Source organism: Pelecanus crispus, chromosome 3, assembly GCF_030463565.1.
Source record: "Pelecanus crispus isolate bPelCri1 chromosome 3, bPelCri1.pri, whole genome shotgun sequence".
NCBI classification, from domain to species: domain Eukaryota; kingdom Metazoa; phylum Chordata; class Aves; order Pelecaniformes; family Pelecanidae; genus Pelecanus; species Pelecanus crispus.
In genome coordinates, this window is record NC_134645.1 from 39,431,801 (window position 1) to 39,457,331 (window position 25,531).

At 38.2% G+C, this 25,531-nt stretch overlaps 1 protein-coding gene across 1 annotated transcript in view; it reads right to left on the minus strand.

The window, feature by feature from the left end:
- Positions 1-917: 917 nt before the first annotated feature.
- HAAO (3-hydroxyanthranilate 3,4-dioxygenase) overlaps positions 918-25,531 on the minus strand; it is a 35,727-nt gene continuing 11,113 nt past the window's right edge. The window contains exons 3-10 of the mRNA XM_009490263.2: positions 23,140-23,223; positions 21,717-21,823; positions 18,740-18,829; positions 18,015-18,058; positions 6,063-6,208; positions 4,848-4,916; positions 3,584-3,666; positions 918-996 (exon numbers count right to left, since the gene is read on the minus strand). Of these exons, the coding sequence (XP_009488538.1) occupies positions 918-996; positions 3,584-3,666; positions 4,848-4,916; positions 6,063-6,208; positions 18,015-18,058; positions 18,740-18,829; positions 21,717-21,823; positions 23,140-23,223 (702 nt within the window). The remainder of the gene's footprint in view (positions 997-3,583; positions 3,667-4,847; positions 4,917-6,062; positions 6,209-18,014; positions 18,059-18,739; positions 18,830-21,716; positions 21,824-23,139; positions 23,224-25,531) is intronic.

Genomic DNA, 25,531 nt, shown 5'->3' on the forward strand with positions numbered 1-25,531 from the left:
ACCTCATTGTTCAAAAAGAAGCAGCATTTAGTAGAAACTAAGTATAATAATTTTTCTGCTCCCTTGTCCCCCAACACACTTCCTAGGCTACTTTGACTTGAGATTTCTGCTGCACAGGAACATCCATAACCTGGATGCTCTTCTGTTAGTCATATTGCTGTGCTAATTTCTTGATAGACTAGTGCATAGACAGCATCCAGGATGACATGTGCGGCATGTTACTGATAACTGTGATTGATACTGCATTGTCGGATTTGGTAAACTGATAACAAGTTACCTGAAGCAAGTACAGTGGTGATCTAAGTAATGCTTGGTGTTGTTGCAGGTACTGCTTCCCCCTAATGCACCTTCCTCTCTTTCACAAAGCACTGAGATCCTCGAGCAGCGCTGCAGATAGTTTGTTTTGGTTTTTAAAGGGTGTTTTAGCCAAAGATCTCAGAAGATCTGTGAGCTACTGCCAATTAAAGCTCCCCTACTGTGGACTGCATAACTAACTTTATACCAAATTTAGTACAAATGACAAAACTGAGACAAAGAAATGAAGACTGTTACCTAAGTAGGTATAACAATATCTGTCCTATCTCCTTTTCTACATCTTGTGGCAGAGACTTGCATTTGAAAAGCCTTTAACTTATTCTACGTATTACTTATATTATATATGATACTCCTGCTACTTGGATCTGTTTTAATTTCCTTTCAGATTTTGTTTTTTAAAAAATTACTGACTGTAGATTTTGCTGAAACTTTAACTACTTAGGGAAAAAAAGTTTTAACTGGGCACAGCTCTTGATTCCACTTAATTCAGTGTAATCATTGCATTAGACTATTCAAATTTCCAGGCATTCTGACTAAAAGATCATTAAGATAAGACAAGTAGGTTAAAACTTTGCTGATAACTAAGTCAGCTGGCACAGGAGCTAGGTGTAAGGCTGCTTGCGTTTTGGATCCTGAGCAATGCAGAGAGCAACGCATTCTTCTGTTCTCTTCCAGCGGTACCTGGAAAAATAGAAAGAGAGATGAGCCAATGTGTATGGGGAGGGGACCACACACTAAAACCAACAACTAAAATATTGCTGCGACTGAAAAGTAGGGGAAACCAAACAGGTTCTGTTCTGATTACATTTGTTCTCTTTCCATACTGGTATATCTTGTGATATTTCAGGAATTACTCTTCACCATCACTAGTATAAGCCAAACATCATGATGTGGGGAAAGAATGTATATCTACTTAGGGATGAACCAAGGGGGAAGGCATCTATTCTGATCTTGGTGATGTGAGGATTGGAACATAATTACCTCAGTACAGATATTATTTTAATGAAGTAAGTATCTATGAATTCAGTAGTATTTTTCTTGTGGTCATCACTTTTGTATTAGCTGTTTCTGTGGCAGTTGCAGAGATCATAGAATCATGGAATGGTTTGGATTGGAAGGGGCCTTAAAGATCATCTGGTTCCAACCCCACTGCCACAGGCAGGGACACCTTCCACTAGACCAGGTTGCTCAAAGCCTCATCCAGCCTGGCCTTGAACGCTTCCAGGGATGGGGCAGCCACACCTCTGCGCAACCTGTTCCAGTGCCTCACCACCCTCATAATGAAGATTTTCTTCCTTATATCTAACCTAAATCTACCCTCTTTCCGTTTAAAGTCATTACTCCTTGTCCTATCACTAAATGCTCTTTTTAAAAAGTCCGTCTCTAGCTTTCTTGTAGGCCCCTTTCAGGTACTGGAAAGCTGCTTTAAGGTCTCCCTGGAGCCTTCTCCAGGCTGAACAACACCAACTCTCAGCCTTTCCTCATAGGTGAAGCATTCCATCCCTCGGATCATTTTTGTGACCCTCCTCTGGACCCACTCCAACAGGTCCAAGTCTTTCCTTTGCTGAGGATTCTAGAGCTGGATGTGGTACTCCAGGTGAGGTCTCACCAGAGCAAAGTAGAGGGCAGAATCACCTCCCTCAGCCTGCTGGCCATGCTTCTTTTGATGCAGCTCAGGATACGGTTGGCTTTCTGGGTGGCGAGTGCGTATTGTTGGCTCATGTTCAGCTTTTCATCCCCCAGTACCCCCAAGTCCTTCTCCACAGGGCTGCTCTCAATCCCTTCATCCCCCAGCCTGTATTGATACCAGGGTTGCCACGACATGGGTGTAGGACCCTGCACTTGTCCTGTTGAACCTTGTGAGGTTCCCATGGGCCCACTTCTCGAGCTTGTCCAGGTCCCTATGGATGACATCCTGTCCTTGAGGCATGTCAACCGCACCACTCAGCTTGGTGTCGTCCACAAACTTGCTGAGGGTGCACCCACTCTCACTGTCCATGTCATTGATGAAAATATTAAACAGTACTGGTTCTAGTATTGACCCCTGAGGAACGTCACTCATCACTGGTCTCTGCTTGGACATCGAGCCATTGATCGCAACTCTTTGAGTGCGACCATCCAGCCAATTCCTTATCCACTGAGTGGTCAATCTGTCAAATCCATGTGTCTCCAATTTGGAGGCAAGGGTGTTGTGTGGGACAGTGTCAAATGCTTTGCACAGTTCCAGGTAGGTGATGTCAGTCGCTCTTCCCTTAGCCACCAAATGGATGGCCAAATATTAATCAGTGTGCAACAGTGACACATACAATAAGGTGCCTGCTGTACGGATCTGATAAATGTCTTAATCCAATATGAACTGTGCTGGCAGATATCTGCATGTGCATCAGGCCATGATTTTGAAAACACATGCTCATTGATTGGACTGCAGGACCAGGAATTAATTCAAGACAAGTGATTTCACAGAAGTGGTGGAAGTGATGGTGAAAGGAGGAGGTGGCTATGTGTTGGAATCTGAAGTGCAGAGAACAGCTGTGCACAGCTGGATGGTTTCAGCTCTTTCAGCAAATATTTTCAGTGCTGTACAAAAGGTGCAAATGTCAGCACTGCTACTTATTAGATTTTTCCTGTAGGAAAGAAGGCCATTTTTATCATCTACCTATAATCTGCTGCATTGCATTACCAGTGAGTATACATCATCCTTCATCTTCTTCATGGTGGGCACTTTATCATCTTGTGATAGTCTCCACAAGAGTTGGCAAGTACTTTCACTTTCCGTTCTCTCTGGAAAGTATTTTCACTGTTTTTTTTTTTCCTTTACATATATCATGTGTGTCATGATTATGAAACAGCCATCTGCATCCTACTCCAGGAAGAGAGCTGTGTTCTTAGTCTGAACCCCAAATCTTGCTGCACTGATGTTGATTAAGCCTGATCTGAAGCTTAGAGGATCAGCTGTGATTGCAGATTGGTGTATTTGTGCCGTCTACCTTTATGTATGGTCTTTTACAAGCTGCTTTTTCTTGGTAGTGCTTATCTTTTTTATTTTCCCCACCTTTAATCATAAGAGGTGAACTAGAGTGAATGGCTTTGTTTCCTCCTGAAAACACTTCTGCCCTGAGGAATAATGGAGGCTATTGCAAATCTTGCATTCACAGACACTGTGTTTCTGCACCAGCTGATGTCCAGAGTGGTGTGGACCAAATACACAGAATTTATGTTGTCAGAAGCTGGGAAATCATGCACTGAACCACTGTTCATCTGTACTCACGTAGACTGGGCAGGAACAAGCAGGCTGTCACCAGCAGATAAAGTCAGGGTTTTACCATCCATGGTAACAGTAGATGTGCCCTCCTGAAGGGAAAGAATGGATACCCAGCTTTTAATTTTCTATGTCCTGTCACTAGCAGAAAGAAAATGCTGCAGGTAAGTATGGAAATCTTTCCCACTGAAAGAGCACTTCAAACTTGCTCTGTTTCATGAGGCCTAGCTAAATATTCAGTTGATCTTCCCTGTCGGACACTGTTAGCATCAATAAAAACATGCTTCATGGTTCATCGTTCCCCATCATAAAGCAGCAACCCATTGCCTGACTCTTGGGGGTACACTGCTACCAATCTAACCTAGCAGCCTGCAAGTTGCTACAGCTCTGGAAATTACAGAGATAACCTCCTGGAGTACTTCAAGCTCCTCTTCTACTTTTCTGATTCCTAGTATCTTTTTAAGTCTTGAAAAGCAGTTCACAAGTCAGCAGGGAGCTGACAGAAATCACTAATAGGAGTCCACGCACACTGGAATGGACTCATCATTATCTTGTCAAGCAGAGGAGCCAGGTTCTTGCCAGCAAACAAGGGCTTGATTGCATAGGCTGTTATAAGCTGCAGTGTAAACAAATGTCTCTCAAGATTATTATGTCTTTAATTAGTATTTGATAGTCCCTGTGAGTTTCCACAGAGCAGGAACTGATACAAATATCTCCCTCCTGACCTAGGTGACTTGTGTAAATGAAAACTAGCTTTTCTCTGTTTTTTTTCCCTTGGGCTGCAAGTGTTTCCTAAAAGCCAGTTGAATGAAGGGTGTCTGGATCACCTACCACTGTGCTTTAGTATAAACAAGTTCTCAGTTAGATTTTTATTAGCTTAGTCTACCTGATTCCAGTTTGACTTCAGTATGAGGACAAATGCTTCAAGGTAGAAGTAATAGGTGATGCTTTTTTATTACTCAGAGGCATTCTGATGTATTTGCAGGCTATACCCTAGCTAGGGTATATTAAAATCCCCACCAATACCTGATGAAGGATGGCAGTATCTCTGTCCTCAACGTACAGATAAGACTATTTTTAAGGTGGCAGTAGTTTACAGTTATTTTTCATCATAGTTTAAGCTGAAGGGTGGTTCCTATTGATTGTCTTTTCTATGAGAAGGAAGGTAGTAATTTTAATTTCTGCTGCTGGTTCTAGAAGGCTTTACTACTGTTCAGTCTGCTCTGAACTGAAACATGAACTCATCAGTTACCAAGTGTGAACTGTCACATACCAGCTGCCATATCCAGATATCTGAATTCTTTTTACTTTTTTCAGTAGTTCCTGGTCCATAAGCTGTAACCTTTAGGAAAAAAAAAAAGGAAGAAAAGTAATGGATTCATCCCAGTGACCAAAGTGTACATATTCATATTCCTACAGCATTTAAAACATTCTGGTTTTTACAGAAGAATGTTCATAGAAGATGACGTTGTTTTTACAGACATTAAAATTCACATTACGTTTGGTATTCCCATATTGATTCCTACTGATAAAAAGGGAACTGATCACACCTGCCACTCCTTATGCTCCTCTGCATCCTCACTTATCTATTCCTTCTGCCTCCTCCCACTCTCAGCTTTGCATCTATATCCTTCCTGCTTCTGTTCTTGGAACAGGCACTTCCTCCTCGTGAACTCTGGGCCCTGTCAAGAGCCTGTTGAAGTAGAAAAGATTCTTCCATTAACATTAAAAATCTGCAGACTGGACCTTATTTTTCTTATTATCTGCCCTTTCTGTGTTCTTCCTGACAGTCCCACACTCTCTGTCACTTTGCTGTCAAATGTATTGGATTCTTCAGTGTGTGACTCCAAGTAACCCAGGGAAGGAATATATTTTGTAAACTATCATGCATACAGCACGGATATCAAATGATGACAGCTTCATTTACACCCAAACTAGACTGTGTTTGACTAAAGTGAGAAGCGCAATGCTTTAGCACAGCCCAGGTGCTCTAGTGCTGTCCAGTTTTCCTTGTTTCCACTTTATGTAGATTGAGGGGGAGGGGAAAAGAAGTGTATTTACACACCCAGATTAGACTTGGCACCAAGAATGCTGTTCAAACATATAGGGAAGCCGAACACACTTGTGAGCAGTATTTGCATCACGCCAGTGTTTCCGATTTGAGAAATATGGGAGGGTGGGGAGCGGAGAGAGTGAGCTGTTTTAATCCCAAAGGAGATGAATGGAAATGAGGTTCACGTTGATTCTGTGAACGGAATCAATCTAAGCTACGAAGCCCCTGCCCTAAGCTAGTCAAGCCAATGGATGAAGACAGGCCCTTCCAAAGGCCAGGGCAGGCTAACACAGAGTTGTTCTGTAGGGGGGCATAACTTTTTCTGCTGACTGCATGTTGTTTCCAGGCCTGGATTTACTCAGTCTGAACAGTAGGCACCTATTATCTGTACTTTTAAAAACATCCCTCCCTTTCAGAGAAATTAGACCTCCCTACCTCTGTTTCAAAGTTATCTCCAAACATACTCAACGATTTCTTCTGGTTTATTTCGCCACGATGATCATTTAACCAGCCTTGGAAGGAAAATGGTTCCATAACAGAAGTGGAATTTAGTGGGAAAGGTGTTTCTTTCAGGAGTTCATCTGTAAGCAAGGCAGAGGGCTATCAGTGATGCTTGTTTCCCTTGGTCTTTGCAAATATTTTACTGTTGTTTACAGCCTGAAGGGTTCAATTTACACAGATATTATCTAGTCAAAAGTCAGTTGTAATGGCAAACAGTGCTATGGTCATTATCAGGACTTCTTACTTGAGGTTGTAAGCTGCATGTATTATTTGTGTATCTTTATGTAGTTGCTTCTTTGAAGCTGTTTTCAGAACTGTTGTGCATCCACGCTTGTTAAAAAGGCATTCAAACAGTATGCAATAGACTACCTACTTCTTGCTGGCATATTCTTCATTCTCTTTCAGACCAGCTTTTGTGCTGGTAAAATCTGATGTATTATCTCTGAGCCTTTGCTGAGTCACCCCTTACATATCCCCATATACGTGGAATTAGGCCCGTAAACCAGCTTACTCTACATCTTTCATGTAGTTAGTACTGGCTTTTATGTTTCTTCTCCCCTATGTGTTTTTAAATACACTGTTCACAGTGGAGCAAACCGGTTATCACAACCCTAAAAGTAATAAAACACCTTTTTTGTGGTGTTCCTGGAGTTGTAGCTGGATTTAATTTCTGGTAATTCTCCTTCATAACTGATTTGATTTAAAATAGCTGGGGGATTGAATGCAGTTTCAGTGTAGCTGGTGAAATTGAAGATTTGTGCTGTGTGTTGCTGGTATGTGAAATTAGCTTTAGTTATTTACCAGCTCACAGTGAAATGCAGAGACAGTGCACTCGCCTTGGTGATCCTAAGTAGTTTCTTCTGAGGTGTCATGGGGGAGCACCCATAGAGTAATTTCAAGTAATAATGCCAATTAGATGCAGGAAAAACTCACTAGACGGCTGTTTCCCAAATGCATTGAGGTAGTAAACTCACAGCCAAATCTTAGTCTCGGTACTAGTAATAGAGTAGGTCTTTTAAAAGTATTAATGTATTCATTATACACTGTTCTTCTGGTTCTTTTCTAAAGCTGTATTTCAGTGCTCCACAGTGTTTTGAATCTATCATTTCAGTTTTTCATGGAAGGCCATTTTGTATGCAGTCTTTGAACGGTATGTGAGAAGGTCAGTGCATCCAAGGGATAGCAGTGTACTGAATAAACTACTTCTGTTTAACGGCTCATAATAAGCACCAAGTATCTACATCCATCTCCAGACAATCTGGATGGTATGCTAACCCTTTTATTGTTTTGCCATTTATAGGTTTTGCCATTCATATTTCTGCTCCATCATTTTAAATTAAATGGAAGAAGTCAACATGTTTCTGCAAATTATTTGTCTCTGCAATGCCTCTTTCAGGAAATACTGAAAGCAATCTGAAGAAATCTGTAGCAAAAGAAGGAATTTTTTTGTTTGAAAGCTTTTTGCCTTCAAGCCTTCTTTAAAAAAATAATACTACTTTTACATTATTTAACTCAAATACTTAACACGCTTTTATTGAAAAGCAAACTTCTCCAGAGAAATTAAGAAGCACCAGAAGGAAAAAGAAAATCTTTACATTAGATTTATTCTAATCTGGGCCTGGAAACATTAACAAGCTCTAGTCTGAACATTCTATATTTTATAGTTTGATAACAATAAAAAGTAGTGTCAAGGTCATTGGTGATTTATTTTCACCATGCAATGTCTGGTTGGTTTGTGGTTTGGTTTTTTTTTTTCCTCCTTAATTTTCACATGTTCATCAAACTTGCTTTGGAGGTATACTTAGGAATACTTATGTACTTTGTCCTTAGATTGTGGATATGCTCAACTATAGCTGTATTGGAAAGTTGGGTTTTGGCTAGGGCAAGTTATAAAATAAATGTCTAAAATATTATGATATATATTCACATACAGCAGAGGAGAAGACAGACATTTTGTCAGAAGGTACTCAGTGTAATTAGTATTCCAATGGATTTTTAAATATTTTGTTTCATTAATGGCAGCAATCTTTACCTTCTAAAGTAATATGAAGATGACAGAGTTTTTTTCTGTTATCAGAATAAAACAGGTCACTCTAGAAAAGCCTTTTGAAATGCAAGAAAGTTACCCACTGGTAGGGCTTTCTACTAAAATGCATGTCCTAGCTGAGATTAAAGTTGAGTTTGAGTTTAAAAAAAAAAACAAACCCAAAACAAAACACAAACAACAAAACAAACAACCCCCCCCAAAAAAGGATGTATAGCACACAGTAGGGTAAGAGACGCATACCAAGAAACCATGGGTATCCTGCTCATCTCAAGGGGATACATCTTCTCCACAGGTTAAGAATTCCAGCATCAAGCTAACAAGTAAATTCAGACTTCATATGCCGGAGAATAGATAGCAAAAAGTTGACTCTCTAGGGTGGACACTGTGATGTTTTTAGGCAAGCAGAATTATGAATGCTCCCCATGAGTTGCAAGGAATTTGGGGTACAAAAAAGCCAAAGTACTTGTTTGTGTTCTGACCAAGAAGCAACACAAACCTAACAATGCAAAGTAACTATAAACTTCTAACTTTGCAGCTTAAATTCTGTCAATTATTCCCTGTAAATATAATTTTGCTAGTTTTCCTCTTTCTAGTGATCTCTGACTCCAGCTGTCCTGATCAACAGGGACAACACGCGCAGGGCAACAGTAAACAGTGACCTACACATACTTAGGGCCAATGTAAAGTGTAATACATCCTACACATACTATGGAGCACTGTCTTCTCTTGCTTGTGATGTACAGGCACTTTCTTTCATTTACCTTTCATTTACTTTCTTTCATTTACTCCCAAGTAAAGGTGGACTCTTTTTTTTTTTTATTTAGACTTTAAGTTCTTCAGGACAAGAGCTGTATTTTGATGCTCGTCTTGTCAGCAGGCCCTGCTTTGTGATGGGGTTTTAGCTTATTACTAATTTTGATGTTAATGACACTCGCCCAGTGATAGCATAATGGCCTTTGAAAACTGAGTCTGCGTGAAATGAACCTTTAGCGTGATCCAGTATGATGATTTGATTATCTGTTACTGCAGAACAAATAAGACAGCACTGTGATGATGGGGTACATGACATATGCCTGACATTACTAACTGCCTACTTGACTGAGTCCTTATTTAACCCTGATACTTATCCCTTGCATGATGCTGAAAGCTGCAGCTGCCCTAGCGCTTGAGAACTTGAGCTAATGAGCTACGATGAGGAGGATCCAGTATTTTGCGATCCCACATGTATCAGGGTTGAAGCCTGGTGCTTCCAAAGGAACCGAGTGTTTCTTATCAGGCTAATGGCTTATATTTAGATATTGCTGCATATATTTCTACTTAGCCTGTACATTAGCTTTCAACAATATCTCAGGAAGAGTGAGTTGGTGTGTTTCCGGAGTTCTTATGTTCTAGTAATACTGTGAGACAAGAATACAACATGTTTAATGATGGTAAAGGTAAAAATATGCCAGCAAAATGCAAGAAGATGGCAATTCTAAGCTAGTCAGCTAAAAGTCTTCCGCATGTATCTCCACATAATATATCACTAAGTGGAACATCAAATCTAGTATTTTCTTACATGTTCAGGAGATCCATTTAAATAGTTCAATAGCAAAGTCCATTTTTGTAGATCATTACTATTAAATATTCATATCACAGCAATGTGTTCTTTATGGGTTCAATAGCTCTTTTCAGTTTTAAATTAGAACGTGATGATATCATGTTAAGCTGAAAAATACATCATGTTGACCGAATGAGTCTGTAAGTATTTAAAAAAAGAATTTACAGGTTTTAGAGGAAGCTGATTTTAGTTAAACAATAGAGACTGTACCGAGACTGAGAATATGAAACTCTGCAAAAATGCAGAGAACAGCTTGCAAGAAAACAGCCAGTGAACGTACAGGTAGTTACAGCCTCAACAGAGACCATCTAAGGAAGAGTTTGAACTTGCTGGGAGTACTGTACTTATGATAGTAATAAAGAGTACAGGTAAAAGAGGACTGCCACTGGCCTACCAGGTATATGTGGATGTATTTGCTTATCCCAAACTCGCATGTTACATGGAAGCTCCCCCTTCCCTACCCCAGTGACATGCCTAAGCTTTCTTGTCAAGCAAATCAGACCATCTCATTCTCCCAGGGTGTTTCTTGAGTCCTACTATCCCCAAGCTCTTCCCATAGCCCTCTTGCAAAGCTTGTTTCTTTGAGATTTGTTGCAAAGGGAAAGAGCAATAAAGCACATGAAATACAATATATTGAAATAGTGTCAACTATCAAACTGATTACATGTTGGCTTTATGAAAAACTATTTTTCAGTAACATGCCATCCTTCATTTCTAGGCAGCACATTCCAGATGGAACAATCTTCAAATCTTTAAATCACCTTATATGTTCTTATTAGTTATGAAAGCCCCTCCATCCTAAGTCACTGTGCTTCTTCAGAAACAGTCTGTCCCTGCATGATGTGGACTCCTCTTCATGCAAGAATATGAGAAAGTCCCTTACAAATGGTGTCTCCCTCTGTAAAAGCGGAAGACATCCTTATCCAAAGTGGAGCAGTTAGATCCTCTTTGTTTTGTTATCCTTTAACTGAGCATAAAATGGTACAGACTAGCGATAAGAAGCTCACAAGTTATTTTAGAATTATGTATTAACTTATTTCTGTCCACTTTCTAATCATCCCTTCCGTCTTTTAAAGAATACTATATCATAATGAATAGTTCTAATGTGACAGTTTTGCAGCATTTCACATTTAATTGCCAATGCCAGCAATAATACATACCCTGGGATGTTTTTCCCATATGTGCCTACCTAATTCCAATGAGAAGTCTGCTTTATTCTCAATGTTAACAGAAATGACAATGAGACTAGTAGCAGTTTAATACCTCTGCAAATAAAACTTGTGGACTGAGGGACGTGATTTCAGGCATCTGGGTTTGAAAAAACAAGTTGTTAGCTCATTCCATATAAAAAATCCAGAGTGAAAGTACTGATGGTGACTGATTACTTTGGCAGTAATTGGTTCATTTCACTGTTGTTGAGTATAGATGCAGAAATATTTAGCTGAAAATACAGCACTCACTTGGTGTAATCATACATTTCCCTGTGTAACTGTATTTATTTTTGTAGCATGCCCTGAGAATTGGCATGACTGCTAATTTATGACTTGTCCCTGTAATTATTTCTAGGCACGTTTTTCTTTGTGTTATTAAGTCTATGCTGGAAACTAAACAACATTTTTTTTTTCCCCTAATTGAAACAAAGAAGTTTGATGAGGAAAGCTTTGAAAAATATTTTTGTAATAAAGAAATATAGCCTATTCAAAAGGAGGTATCACCAGCCAGAAGGAAGGGAATAAATTAGAACAACAAAATTGCAAGATTTAGGCCATAATTCTATTTAAAGGCTCTCCATGATATAGCTAGGTCATTGTAATTAAGAATGATAAATTGTATTGAGAAATACTGACCACTGTTCCAATCCTAAAATCTGGAATCTTAGTTTTTGTTTCTGAATCTGCCTTTTATATGACTTTGGGCATTTCATTAATCGTCTTTGTGTGTAACTTCTGCTTCCATAGAAGAGGAATAGGATATTTCATTATAACAAGTGTTGAGGCCTCTCTACATTTGTGAGACAAGGATTTGTACAGCATGTGTGAGCTATTACTACTAAATAGCCTTAGAAACACTAGTGAAAATGTCAGACTGACTCCATTAGTGAGTTTTCTGTTTCAGATGTTGCTGTCTGGGGAGCATTTAAGAGCGTAAGGAAGAAAGAAGCTACCTTATTAGAGAAGACATACCTGCTGTGAAACTGCTCTGAGCTTTAGAGCTCTTAAAAAACACTAGATTTTTTTTTTTTTTTTTTTCACTAAAGTCTGAACAGGAAGGTAAACAACTTTATAGGGCATTTCTTCCAATTTCCCTGATAGGTTTATTATATACATTATGTACTAAAGGTCAGTAGTAGCTTGGTTCCCATGGTGAAGCATTAGGAGAGCTCCTGGAGATTACAGTTTATGTTTTGCCTCTCTTTGAGAAGGCTCAGCTAAGAATATTGTGGGAGAAGCAGACTGCTTCCTGGAGACTTTTTTGTTTGGTGACTGTTGTCATTAGCAGTGCTGGGCTCTGGGAGCCTAATGAACTTCTCAGAGTGTTCCTGGCTCCAGAGAATGTGCAGCCTACAGTCCTGGGTTTTTGATAATACGTTGTAGGTTGGGATTAAAAAGTTTAGTAGAAGTTTTCATATGACAAATTATAGTAGCCATACTCCAGATGCTGTAATTTTACTTTATTTGTGTATTAAATGTTGCTAACTTATCTTGATTTGTCTGAGCTCTTCATCTCCAGTACTGGCTATATACTCATTGGGGACCAGTTTGGTGTGGAAAGTTGTTAAATATGAAGGGAGGGGAAATGGATGAAGCCAGTAAGAGGTTGCATGGTTATACAGCACTGGAGGTGTATAATCTATGATGATTCTATTCCCTTCTTCTATCTACATACCTTTTGCAGTTCAGGTGGGCTTCAGGGGAGATATGAACATGACTCGGAAGTTACTTAAAGGATTTAGGTATGACAGGATAAAGATGAACAGTGTATTTATGTGAGCATCTTTGTCAGAATAGAGACAATGAGGATGATATGAAAAAGGAGTAGATTCAATTTGTTGATAGAAGTTATAGAGAGAGTGTCTCAGAGAACTGTATAATTATGGTGGGTCTAGACAGTATAAAATGATTGACTCTGTATTGATTTGAATACTGTTCTGTCCTAGAGACTTCCTGGTGGCTGTTTGCAAAGTAAATTCCACAGAGGAAAACTCCTTAATATCTAAATGTTCATATGCTGTTTCTGCTTTGAGTACTTGTATTAAAAGGAAGTAGTAACATATTATAGAAGGAGCATTCTATCTAGATATGTTGGAAGTCCTTAAAAGATGAGTGAAAAGAGAATCAAATATTCAGTTTTCTAAACAGCTTCACAGCAAATAAAACTTATTTCCAGAATCATCATTCTTATTAAAAAAAACCCAAAACACAGTGATAGTATCTTTAGAATTATTTCAATGTACCTACAACAGAAAGGCACAAATATTTACAGTTATTCTAAGTTCAAAAAAATGGCCCTATATTTGCTCTAGTGTAAATGAAGACAGAATTTCTTCCTCTCCTTGTTTTTATTTTTCTGAGGTAGTTTTAATTGAATTAATATTGCCCACTAGCCAGTTATCTTTATTCTTTAGCTTTTTTTATTTTCAGTTATTAACACTCTTCTCTCTTGATCTGCTTGTGTTTATACACCAGTGAAACAAGACTGAACAGCAAATACTGTCTACAGAGGTTGCACTGGATTAGCTACAGAGGATGACAGTAGAGAAGCTGATTTTTATAGAGCTGACCTCACCCTTCTAACTTGTTTCATAGCACTACTGAAACCAGAAAACATTTGTTTATAGACCATGCCCTAGGCTGCATGGTATTCCTACTCCAACTGACTGAAGAAAGCACACAATTTTTCATACTTACTCAGATCCTTAGGTTTTGTCTGCTCTGAATGAGAAGCATAGAACTGTGCTGTATTCCAACAATACTAATCAGATTTTAAGTCCAGACTGTAAATTACCCTAGGTACACCTAGAATCAGTGAAAATTTTGCTAGTGAAGTCACTGCAGGACTGGTTTTTGTCTTATATATCTGTATGTCTGCTGACAATAAAGCTTTTATGGGAATCAAGATTTCATTGATAATTAAATGTAGATTAATTAATTTGGATAAACAAAAACATTACATCCTACCTACACCATTAATGTTCTCAAAGATCATTTTTAAATGAGCCAAACTTAGGAAAAGTCTTTTCTTGCACTTTTCCCCATCAAATTTCACATAAAGGAAGCCTGGATTATTTAAGTGAGCACGGCAGGATAAACTTTTGAACTTCTGGATACTTTTGCAAAAAATATTCAGCCATCACTGTTTATTAGAACTGGGGTTTGTCTGTCTGAACTGTCTCCTGTCCTCTTGACTATAAAATTGGGATGAAATAGAAACCTTGCGAGAATCTTGCTTCCAGTCCGATTCAACTGAAAGTAGCAAGAGTTATTTTGATAACTGTGATTCCTCATGTCAAAAATTGTGTAAAGCAAACCAACCTATCTTGAGTGTTCCATGTTTAGACTATATCCTAAATATATTCACCCTTATTGATAAAAGGAGGGGAGATTTTTCTCAGCCTTTATTTCTACATGTGGTAACCAAAGAGACTAGTAATTTAGTACGAAACGGTTCTAGGGAAATGCCTCAAGTAAGGATTGCATGCAATATATGTTTCTGATTGATTGTATTTCACCTGATGGTACTTGAGTCCCTCTTCTAAAAATGTATCTCTTTAATAGCTACTGCTGTCTGTTCATATATTCTGAGTACCCTGCTTTCAGAGGGACTTGCCCTACTGTTGGCTGAGCCAGAAAAAATAAATAAATCAAGAAAAAGTCTAGAGTTAGGTATTTTTTTGGTGTAGTGTTTTTTGAAAGCAATTGGAGCTTGATTGATTCCATTTATAGCTTTCCTCTATGAGTGAGCTGCAATTAAGGGTTTCTTTCAAGATGTTTTTCTTCAGTTTTATTCCATTTCTCTCCAAAAAGGGGAGGCACTAGGTCAGGCTTACGTAGAGATGAACCTGAGAGTGCTTCAGCTGGCACTTTTAAACTGATGGGATTCTGGATTTTCAGAAGAGAAACTGAAAGAAGAGGCTGAGACCGAGCCCTATGCATAGGCCAGCTCAAATCTTGTTAAAATATGTCTTGAGTGAAACATCATGGGAAACTGATCGTAGCTTGTTACAAGTGTCATGCTGGTTGCTGAATTCTACTTCTTAAGAAAAAAGAAAAAAAGAGCTGCTGAGGGAATAAATCTAAAGCATTATTTCTCTATCAGTTGGGTTTGCCTCCAGAAGGAACATATTACCAGCTTACTCATATCTCAGTCAAACTTTGTTTGATTTCCCCCCGTGCCCCTTTACACAAGTCTCACTGACAGTTACAGGAGCTGCTAGCTAAAACTTCTGTAACTAAAAATCTGGGGTATTTTCCTCATGTATAGGACATCACGGAGACTTTGAGCTTCTTATTGTCCATGAGAACTGAAAATTGGAAAAATGGAGCTGTTCCCCAGGCTGAAAGCCTGCCATGTAACTTTGTTGACTGTTTTTTGCTTATAGCAAGAATTAAGCCAAGAGCATTTCAAATATTTGTTGTCTTGACTTAGTGGCTAATCCAAGAGGAGAATCCATTCAGGGGGAAAAAGATGTATTGAGCTCTCAGCAAAATAACTACATTTACTTGCTTTTTTTTTTTTTTTTGTCTTGAAAAAAACCTTTTTTCAGCTTTAATGGAAGTCTCTTATGCCTTTTGGCCTTTTTACAGCTTTTGAATAAATTACAAGGAAAGAGCTTCTGTACTGGATTTATCAATAACAATTTCTCAGAGTTCTGTGTTTAAAAAAAGAAGTATCAAGATACATCATAGCTTCTTATTATGGTCAGGTTTGTTCTTCAGCTCTAATCTTGTGCAAAAATATTAACAATATAAATCTTTAATGTTCTTTTTTTCTGCACTGATATAATTAATTTGTTACTGACATATAAGTTCTTAGCTCAGACTGGTCAGGGATGCTTACTGGAAATCACTGTATTTAACAAGGATAGTATTTGTGAGATGATATTTTTTTTATTACAGCAGCATCTAGAGGCTTCATCTGAAATTATATTTCCTCTGCTAGACACTGTATGAACACACAGTGAGAGACAATACCTGCCCTACCTACACCTCCCCAGTGCAAAAAAACCCCAACCCTAAACAACAAAAAACAAACCACCAACACCCAAATATGTCACACAGGTGACATGCTCAAATTAAAATAAACACATTTAGATGGTGTATATAAAGAAAAGTAAGATCTTGGAGACGACAACATTTTGTTTGTAAGAAACACAGAGCCTTTTTCTGAGAAGTACACTTCCTAGTCAGTCAAAGAGCCGATGCCAAAAGCTGGTTCAGCTGCAAAGTCTTTCAGGCAGGGTTTCTGACTGGCTTACCATTTCCCCCTAATGGCAAGGGCTTGTAAGATTGCCATCCCACATACAAGACTCTTCTGTGAACTTTTCATTTTGGTGATGATGATTTAGCCAACTATTTTTAAGAAAAGTGATGTTCATGCAAAAAACATCTTTCCCTGATTTTAGGATTTGAGTAAGAACTTTGTTCCATTATTGATTGAGACAGCAGGCAGTGACATTTTTATGGTGACTATCAAGCTGAGAAATGGGATAGATGTGGAAATAATGTTTCACTAGAACTTTTGTCTCTATCAGATAATTTGTATTAAATTACTCTTACTTAATCTCCATATTCATTCCCTAATGTCTTAAGGACAACTGGTTCCAAAAAATTCTTAGAGAGGGGAACTAAAATTTGTCTTTAGCTTGTAGCAAGGGCTATGCAATTTAAGTTATAGGTTTGACTGAAGGATGACATTCAGGTTTTTCATGTAGTTGTAAGAGTAGCACAGCTGGGTATTACAGCTGTGCATGTGTGTGAATGCAGTGCATCTGAGCCATAAATTTCCTGGTTGGTGCAGGACATCCCCTAGTCAGTCATGTGCATAGGTGAGACAATAGACTGATTTGAAACAACAAACCTAGTTGAGCAATGGGATTGACTCAACTGGTGGTCTTCACACCAGCATTTAGCTAACTGGTGCAGGAATTCTCCAGGTGGGAATCTTGGGCTGTCCTGGAGATCCCACAGGCAGCTCCTGCTGTGCTTAGGTTGATTTGTATTTTTCTATGTGTCGATTAGGAACCTGGCAATGTCATGGAGACTCTCCAGGTAGTTCCTGCAGAACTGACCAGGTTGCACCTAACTAAAACACTTGCAAATAGTCCATAGAAACTCTTCCTGCAGGGGTGGAAATGGTCACATAGTGTACTCTTTTGTAGATACTTAAGACAGGTGGGTTGTGTTTTGCACATAGTTTACATTAATCAATAGCAATGGATCATGCACATGCTGGGTGTTTATGTAGAGCTGTGGGCCGACAGGATTGTAAGATTTCAGCAAAACAAGTTTCCCACCAAAGGTGCTGTTGCAAGTATCCTTGCAATACAGACTTTAGTTGCCATACAGAAAGCAACCATCATGTTTGAGAGATCTGATTCCTAAAGATACTAGTAAATTAGTTTTCTTTAACAGTCACACTCTGTCCTGTGTCTTTGTCCAACAGACTCAAGAGTGGAGTTACGACTGGAGCATCTGCGCCAGTGTGGAAGTTGCAATCACTATCCACAAACAGAGGCAAAATAAAAAATAGGGCAAGACAGAATGGGAAAAAAAAATGTTAAATGGATCAGACCCTACATGAACTAAAAGTATCTGTCTTTCTCTAGGTATACTTATGGCCTAAGAGTAGATCACAGTGTATAGTTATAGGTAAAGGAATACAAGTGGGTATAAAGTGTGTAGATTCAACTCACAAAAATCTCATTCTGTGCAGGTAGAAATGAAATTTTGTTTGCATAAGACTTGAATGGCATGCAAGGATAGAGAGATTGAGATTTTGCACTGTAAAATTACCTGATAGGTCATTATGATGGCATCACATGAACAGCTAAGATGCTGTTGGTAATCATGTACATGGATTTTATTAGTGGTTGGGGCAGTGAAAGGAATTACTTCCCAAAGTAATTTTAATTTACGTAATCAGAAAGAAAAACAGAAACTTAGTCATTTTATGTGGCGAGAATAATTGCTGTTCAATCAGATACAATAATTGTGCTAATTCTGAAATGAATTTGCATTACCTGGATTTGGTTTTCCAGTTTGATATTGTCTTGAATTGAAAAACCTGGAATAATAAACATTTAAACACCAGTAAAAAGTCACGTTCATGTTCTGTAGGTTAACAAAGACTAGGCAGTAATACTGGACATTAAGATTTGTGCTGAGAATGGATGCGCTAGATCCTCAGCTACTATCACATATATTCAACAGGGCTATACCCATTTTATTGACAGAGGGTTTGTTTGCTTGTTCACCTTTATCAACTGTTTAACAAGTTGATTAGTTAATTGACGACATTCACACATTTCCTAGAAAGCAGCTCTCTAACAAATTTGCCAGTCCTGATTACTCATTAATAATACCAATTAAAAGTAATTAGATTAAAGCAAGAGTGAAAGAAGCTCTAAGGCAATTCAGTGTTTTACCTAGTTAACCTGGCATCAATTCAGTGTTAACTTTTCCTTCAATTCTTTTTGCACTTAGCAGCAGTGTGCTTTTACTTGTTCAAGAAGTAAGTTCCAGATAGATGTGAGGAGCACTTGATTTTCCTATTTTTTTAAATCTGATTTAATGAGTTTGGGGTATACAAGATATGATTAAAAATTTGTAGAGCAGCAATTAACTTTTAACAAGTCTATGCAAAATGCAGCATAAATAGAAAATTAACTATGTAAGTCACAGACCGATGAAGATCTATTAGATCATTATAACCATTCTTTTAAAATTTACACAGAAAAAAGCTTACTCTTGAATTATTGGTTTAAGTTGAGTGCCAAGATCTTCACAGTGAAACCATTTTTCAAAGAGGACATTAGTTGATTCTCCAACATAGTATCTGACAAAGTAAAAACATTAGTCAATCCTTTTATTAACTAACCGATCAGCCAGTTTCAGTCTTTTCAGAAAATAGCTACTTGATGTTGTGTAAGAGCGTGTTATTCTCAAGCCTGGTGTACTTTATTCTGAAGAATGATTATTTAGGGAAGCTTCCTGTTTCCCCGGTTAGCTGACTTGGGTGGGGTGCTCAAACTTCTGTGGAGGGCCTTGTAGTTCTGCTGATCAACCACAGATAAGTCATCAAATTCCTTTAGCAAACTCTCAGATTTAATCCTGGAAATAATTGGTGCCATAGTCCCTTGGGACCAATAAGTCTCACTTTGGATGTAGTTACTGCAAAAATAACTGGCCCCAAATAACATTTCCAGTAACTGCTTCCATGCAGCTATGAGATAAATGCTCATATTTAAGAGAGTCAGCTTGCTTCTTGCCCACGCATGGACTGATAAGAAAACAAGGTGGCTTATGGAGTTGTTTGCAAAAAGTAGATGGTTGTCAGCGGCGTAAACTTGGGAAGCATTGTTTAGCTCACCTGTATGAATAGGAACTTAGTGCTTCACCTGCATTATTTTATGTCTTAACAAATAAATAAATTGTGCTGAGATCAACAGGTCAAGGTTACTTTAATCTATGAAATGGCAAATACAGAATTTACCTACAGATTTAAAAAAGACTGCATGGACCAGCAAGGGGAGTGATGCTCCAGTACAGTTGGTCACTTATATTGTGACTGACTGTAAATAGGTCCTATGTGTCCTTTGGGTTAAAGTCACTGGAATGTGTATCTGAAGAGGGAAATAAGGCTTATACAATTAGACTGTGCATATTTGTGTATTCATGTCTGTCTTATGTATCTATACACATATTGTCCAGAAACTTTCTAAGAGCCCCCCGGCTCCTCAAGTTTTGCAAAAACAGGGTTCTCAGAAGAGAGTAATGCTATTAATGCCTCCAATATGGAAAAAGCTGTGCTACAAGCACAAATTTTGAACACAGAGAATCTACAGAGAAGGGAGATGTTACAAATATCTTGGTTGGGGAAAAGTCTTTGCACCTGGGAAGGACTTTGCATTTTACTAGGTGCTAAAGAATCCAACCACACAACTAACATCAAACTTAGTTGTTTCTGTACTTGTTTGCCATAGAATTAAGATTAGCTAGTGCATATTTCTTCTAGTACAAAGCATGTAATCATTACTTAGGCTGAAACAGTGGGGCAGGCTACTTATTCTTCACTTGTACAATAATCGGCATGCTGAGGTCTCTGATTTATGACTGAGGCTTGTAGGCATGATAAATAATGGAACAGCAGTAACTTAATATTAGACCTTGAGTCAGCATACTTCAAAGTTTATTATGACTTCCTCTTGTACAGTCTCTGCTGCAGGTGGCCGGGAGTGAAAAAAGTTTGAGATTAGCGGTTTTGGTTGTAAATCCCTGTCTCTCCCAGGAGCACACAGAGAGACAATGTAGGTTCAAAAGCATGACATAATTGTTCACTTCCAAAACTTCAGGTGTCTTGGTTCATCATGTCAGTGTGAAAACAAGGGCACTAAAAACCTGTAAGTAATTTATTTTTGGGCACCTGATTAGATATTTTCAATTAAGAGTGTGCTTTGTTAATCAATTATTTTTTCCACCTGCAAACCATATGGTAGCTTTTAGTTTAATTTATCCACAAGAGCATGATTGTATTGGAGTGCAAATCTCTAGATCTACCTGGGATCCCTAAAAAGGCATTCAGCATCTCTCTAATCACACCATTCACAGACTTCATATACAAGGTAGGTTATTTACTTAAAGTTACCTAAAGCTACATATGTTGCTTTATTACAAATAAACATTGTTATCTGAATCACTGGCCGATTGTTTATAGCTCAAAATAGCTTTTTAATAGTGTAAGTGCTCATGACCCACAGACGTGCAATGAAAGAAAAAGGGACAAGCACATAGATGAACAACACTTTAACTGGATTTGTCTTCAGCTTGGAATCTAGTCAGGTGTTTTTTTGAATGGTCCCTTTCTTAGTCTCTTATTTCTTTCTTTAGCCTCTTTTGTTTGAATGAAAAAGTGTATCTTTCTAGCTCCCTGTATTTGCAATCTTCCTGATGTGACACTGCCCATGCAACAATGAAAACTGTAGGCAAAAGGACAGAAACAGTACATTAAAAATATTATTGCAGTTTTAAATCTTTATAAATTGCATGAATAGTTGTAAACTCTCTTTGGTCAGTCGTATCTGGTTAATATCAAAACAGCTTTTCTAACTTGGCTAACATTACTGCTGTGACTTGCCGCCTTAGACTTGTGAATTCTGTATGACTACAGAACAAGGCTTAGTCCTGCTCCCACTAGAATACAAAGTAAATCTCTCATTTCTTTGAAGATGTTGTTCTCATAAGGTGATAAAAGGTAGGCAGAGGTGTGTACTATGTAGAGGGGTTAGCGTTAAGAAAACTGACTTTTGTTTCCAGCTTCCTGTACACTTGCCAAGAAAGCTGCTCTTCATCTTTTTGTTTTCAGTGCTTACAAAGGAATTAATGTTCTGCTTGCCAGAATTGATAAAAAAAATCTTTATTTTTGTTGTAGAGCTCTGAGATTTTAAAACTTAAGGTGATAGTTGTAGGCAATACATAAGTAGATAGCTATAACCAAAACATGCATTTAAGACATTTCAACATGTTCCTTGTTTAACTAAATCAAATGCTAAACGACATCTCTGTTTATGTGTGTATAGATAAGTAGATATGTGGATAAAATTAGTACAAACTTGCCAGGGTGAATCTGATAAATTATCAGGAAAGTAAAATATAGTACTGTATTGACATGAGAATTTAGTTTATATTATGAATCCTAACAGATCAGCCAACAGTTTATAGTTCACCTGAGCGCATCAGTTTCTGTCTTTAATCTTTCCCTTTCAATCACAAGACCCACAGTGTTCGCATATCTCTGAGGAGAGTGAGGTATCCTAGCAGGCAGGAGGAACATCTGTTCAAAGAAATGGGAAAGCATCACTGTCAGGAAGTCTTTGTTCTTTGTGTCAACCTTGCCCTGCCCCTCAACATGCAAAATCCTCTGCTCCGCTTTTCCCCTACTCCTTGTTGATCCTGTGTTGCTCCTTTGCAGCTGCACCCATCCGTCAGCCCAGCAGATATTGTTTCTTGCTTTCTCAGTGAATGATGACCATTGACTCTGCAATTAGCACTGCCTTTATGGCAGTCAGGTGCTCTCCTCCCTGTTTGATGACACAATTGAAATGAAAATATAACCAATTACTCATCTGGAATTTATAAATTTACTGCAATTTCTGAGGAGCAGAAATGTAAATAAAAAGCAAGTTTATTGTCAGCTCAAGAAAATGTCTAACCTAATCAACAACATGTATCCCTCCAACACAGTAAGCACCTGTGATTGCATAATGAGGAGTGTTATTCTCTCTAGAAGTAATTAACAAATATGAAGGGTTACTTACTCATGCAAGCGACAAAGTGAATAGGCAACGTTTGGTTGGGAGAAGTCCATTACTGAAATTTGAGAATAAACCTTTTTCTAGCAGCTATCTGACTATGTAGGAAGACGGTAAGCCTCTACCGTACTCTTCTTCAGATTTCTTAGCCAAGTTTGGGCAAGTCACTACAATTTCACTGTCTGCAGAGCAGAGCTAACGATAGTCCCTCGCCAGGACTAGCGTCAGTCTTCCCACTAAGGATATTGTGTGCTCCTTTTCGTTAATGCTTCTGGTATATGCCAAGATCTCAGCTGGATGTACTTCTCCAGTGTAAAGTATATTACCAGAATCTCACCATCTATAGGTTTGAAAACATAGATCTGTTTCTTCATTGAAAATGTCATAGTACTTTTAATGATGTCAAGCTATTGGGTGTAACATATGTCTTCCATTTTAAAGGCTGGCAACACTAGATCTAATAATCCTTTCAAAGACTGAGTGCAGTTCAAGTGTGTGACAATAATAATGAGTGGCTGTTGTAGCCCACCTAATAACTTGTAGTAACACCAACTAAAATAGCTACTCCTCTCAGTATATTCATGATTATCTGAATGGGTATCCCAAATGCCCAGAGAGATTTTTAGCTGTTATTGACATAATGAAATGTTGAACACAGTGTATTGTAGTTTGCTGTTATTACATGGAATTTGCTGCACTGCACTCAAGAATTTTTTTTTTTTTTTAATCCTGATGCCGTCTCTTGCACAGCAGGGATAAATTGATTTTTAAATAATTCATAAAATATTAATTGAACATACCCATGTACAACAATAACAGAAAAACAATCCTGTTTTACCTCCCCGTCTCGGATGACAATGTCTTTTTTTTTCCCATTTTCAATTATCTTCAAACACATATCTCCTTTAACCTGGTAAAAAAGCTGAAGGAATAGGAAAATAACATTAAGGCAACTACTTCAAAACATTCTGTACTTCATATTCTGTATATAAAGGATACATGTACAAATACATTCAATCTGTAATTGCAAATATTTACAGATCTTTTTCTAACAATAAATAACAGACTTCCAACCTTTGTTATTTTTGAAAATGTTACTAAATACGTATTATTTCTATTATCTTACATACATTTGACGATCTATGAAAGAGGTCTGTAACTCCTTATAGAGCTATTCTGTGAACCCAGTGGGATTCCATTGCGCTGTTTTTACTCCTGGGAATTATTCTTTGTAGGGCTGGGACATTATGGTTCAGACATCCATTAACTACCCTGTTTATAAAGCTTCATTTCAGATGTAGCAGGGTGTTCTCTATTACATTCAGTCAAATTAAATGCCACTTTTCCAAATAAGCTCCAAATATGCATGCACAGTTTTTTTGGGTGGTTTTTTTCATTTTTAATGGAGATTTTTCATATGGGAATAATTGCCCATTTGGAAGCTGTTCTGCTTTATTTCTGTGGATACCCTTGAAGCCCAGCAACAGCTGCTCCTCTTCCTACTGTGTATGTAAAAGGATTACATTCAAAGCATGTATAAGGACAGAACCACTGAACCTGTAATTCTGTCTTCAGTGACCTTTCCACAGCTCTGTTTTCAGAGTAGCTTTGGGGGGGCCCTGAGGTGCTCAGACCTAGTCTCGTGTTTCATGGCAGAACTGTGCTATGATCTGTAAGCAGGTCTCTCTTTGACCTGGAAAAATGGGCACAATTTTCCCTGTTTTATATAATACAGAGCAATAATACTTCAAAATGTCAACTTGAATTTTCTGCCACTCTCTGCCAAGCTTCTGTACGCTTTCCGTGTTCTGTTTGCCATATTTAGAAACCAAAGAGATTAATTCACGTAATTGCTAGTGCAGCTGAAATTGTCCGAAACCTGATTAAACATTAGAACTACAATGAAAATAATTTTATTTATAGTAATTCACTACAGTTTTAGCAAAATGGAAAATAAATAGGGGAAAGAAGAAACCACTGAGGTATATAAACCACCCAAACTAAACCTTTTCCAACATTAGAAAAGCTTAATTGATTTTTTGAATCAGGATTATTTCCAAAACAGTTTTGAAATATTATACACACCCCTGAGAATTCAAGAAACACCTTTATGAACATAAGAAGGAATAAATATGCTGCCAAGAGAATGAAACAGTAGAGAGAACTGTAGACATACTGGAAAAGAGCTCATACTGAGAACTCTTACATGAGTGAAAAGTTCACCTTGTGCCAGGGACATCATCATGGATAAATCATTAACTCTTGTCTAGATGGCCACAGTGCCAGGCTACTTATCCTCCTTGCACTCTGTTTCCCCATGTTCTTTTCCTGTCATTTTCTTTGGTGTTACTGAATGACCGTATAAAATGCTACAGTAGCCCTCATTACAGAGCACATCGGGCAAGGCTAACTGCTCATTGTACAGCAGAAAGTGATTTCAGTGGGGAAATGATCTCTCCTTCGTTTCAAAAAAGACTCATTGAAGACCTTAGGATCCTGATGGGTTATCACACAGGCCATTGGTAAAATGGCACCGGTAATGCTGAAATTGAAAGATCCTTTTTGAAACGTTGAGCTTTGGCGTGTTATCTTCCCTATAACTACTGAGGGAGCTATTAGTGAATACATGTACAGGACATGTAGAAGAGGGAAAGGACAACAGAGGCAGAGAGTTATTCTGCTTGTGACCATGAATCATATGGCTAGGCAACTTTCTGGTAATGAGAGACTGGGGAGGGGAAAGGAGCAATCCAGTTCAACAGCTGAGCATCACAGTCATAAGGAAAGATTCTGAACGCTGAATTTTGAATTGAAAGAATTGTTTTGCAATGGGAAAGGAGGAATGAGGTGGGTTACATGTTGTCAATAAGTGTTTTCTGACTGAATTTATATAGTACCTTTCACTATAAATTATGGTCTATTCTTCAAAACTCTTTTTTGAAGCTTGTGCAAATGCTTCAGTCATTCATAAATCATCTGATATAACTGTGACTAATACAAGTGGCAGTAATTGTTGATTCTACTGCTGTGCTTGTATTACACCCTGAACTTTTATCAAGAAAACTGTTAACTGTTCTCTGTGAGCTACAGTCCATGCCCATTTCACAGGACAATTTGGCAATACAGTATTGTACTGTCTTTTTGCTGGAATGTTATTTTTTCTAAATGCTGACTGAACTTTGCATTCTGGGAAAATCTAACCTCTTCCTAAGTATCTCCTGGAAAAATCA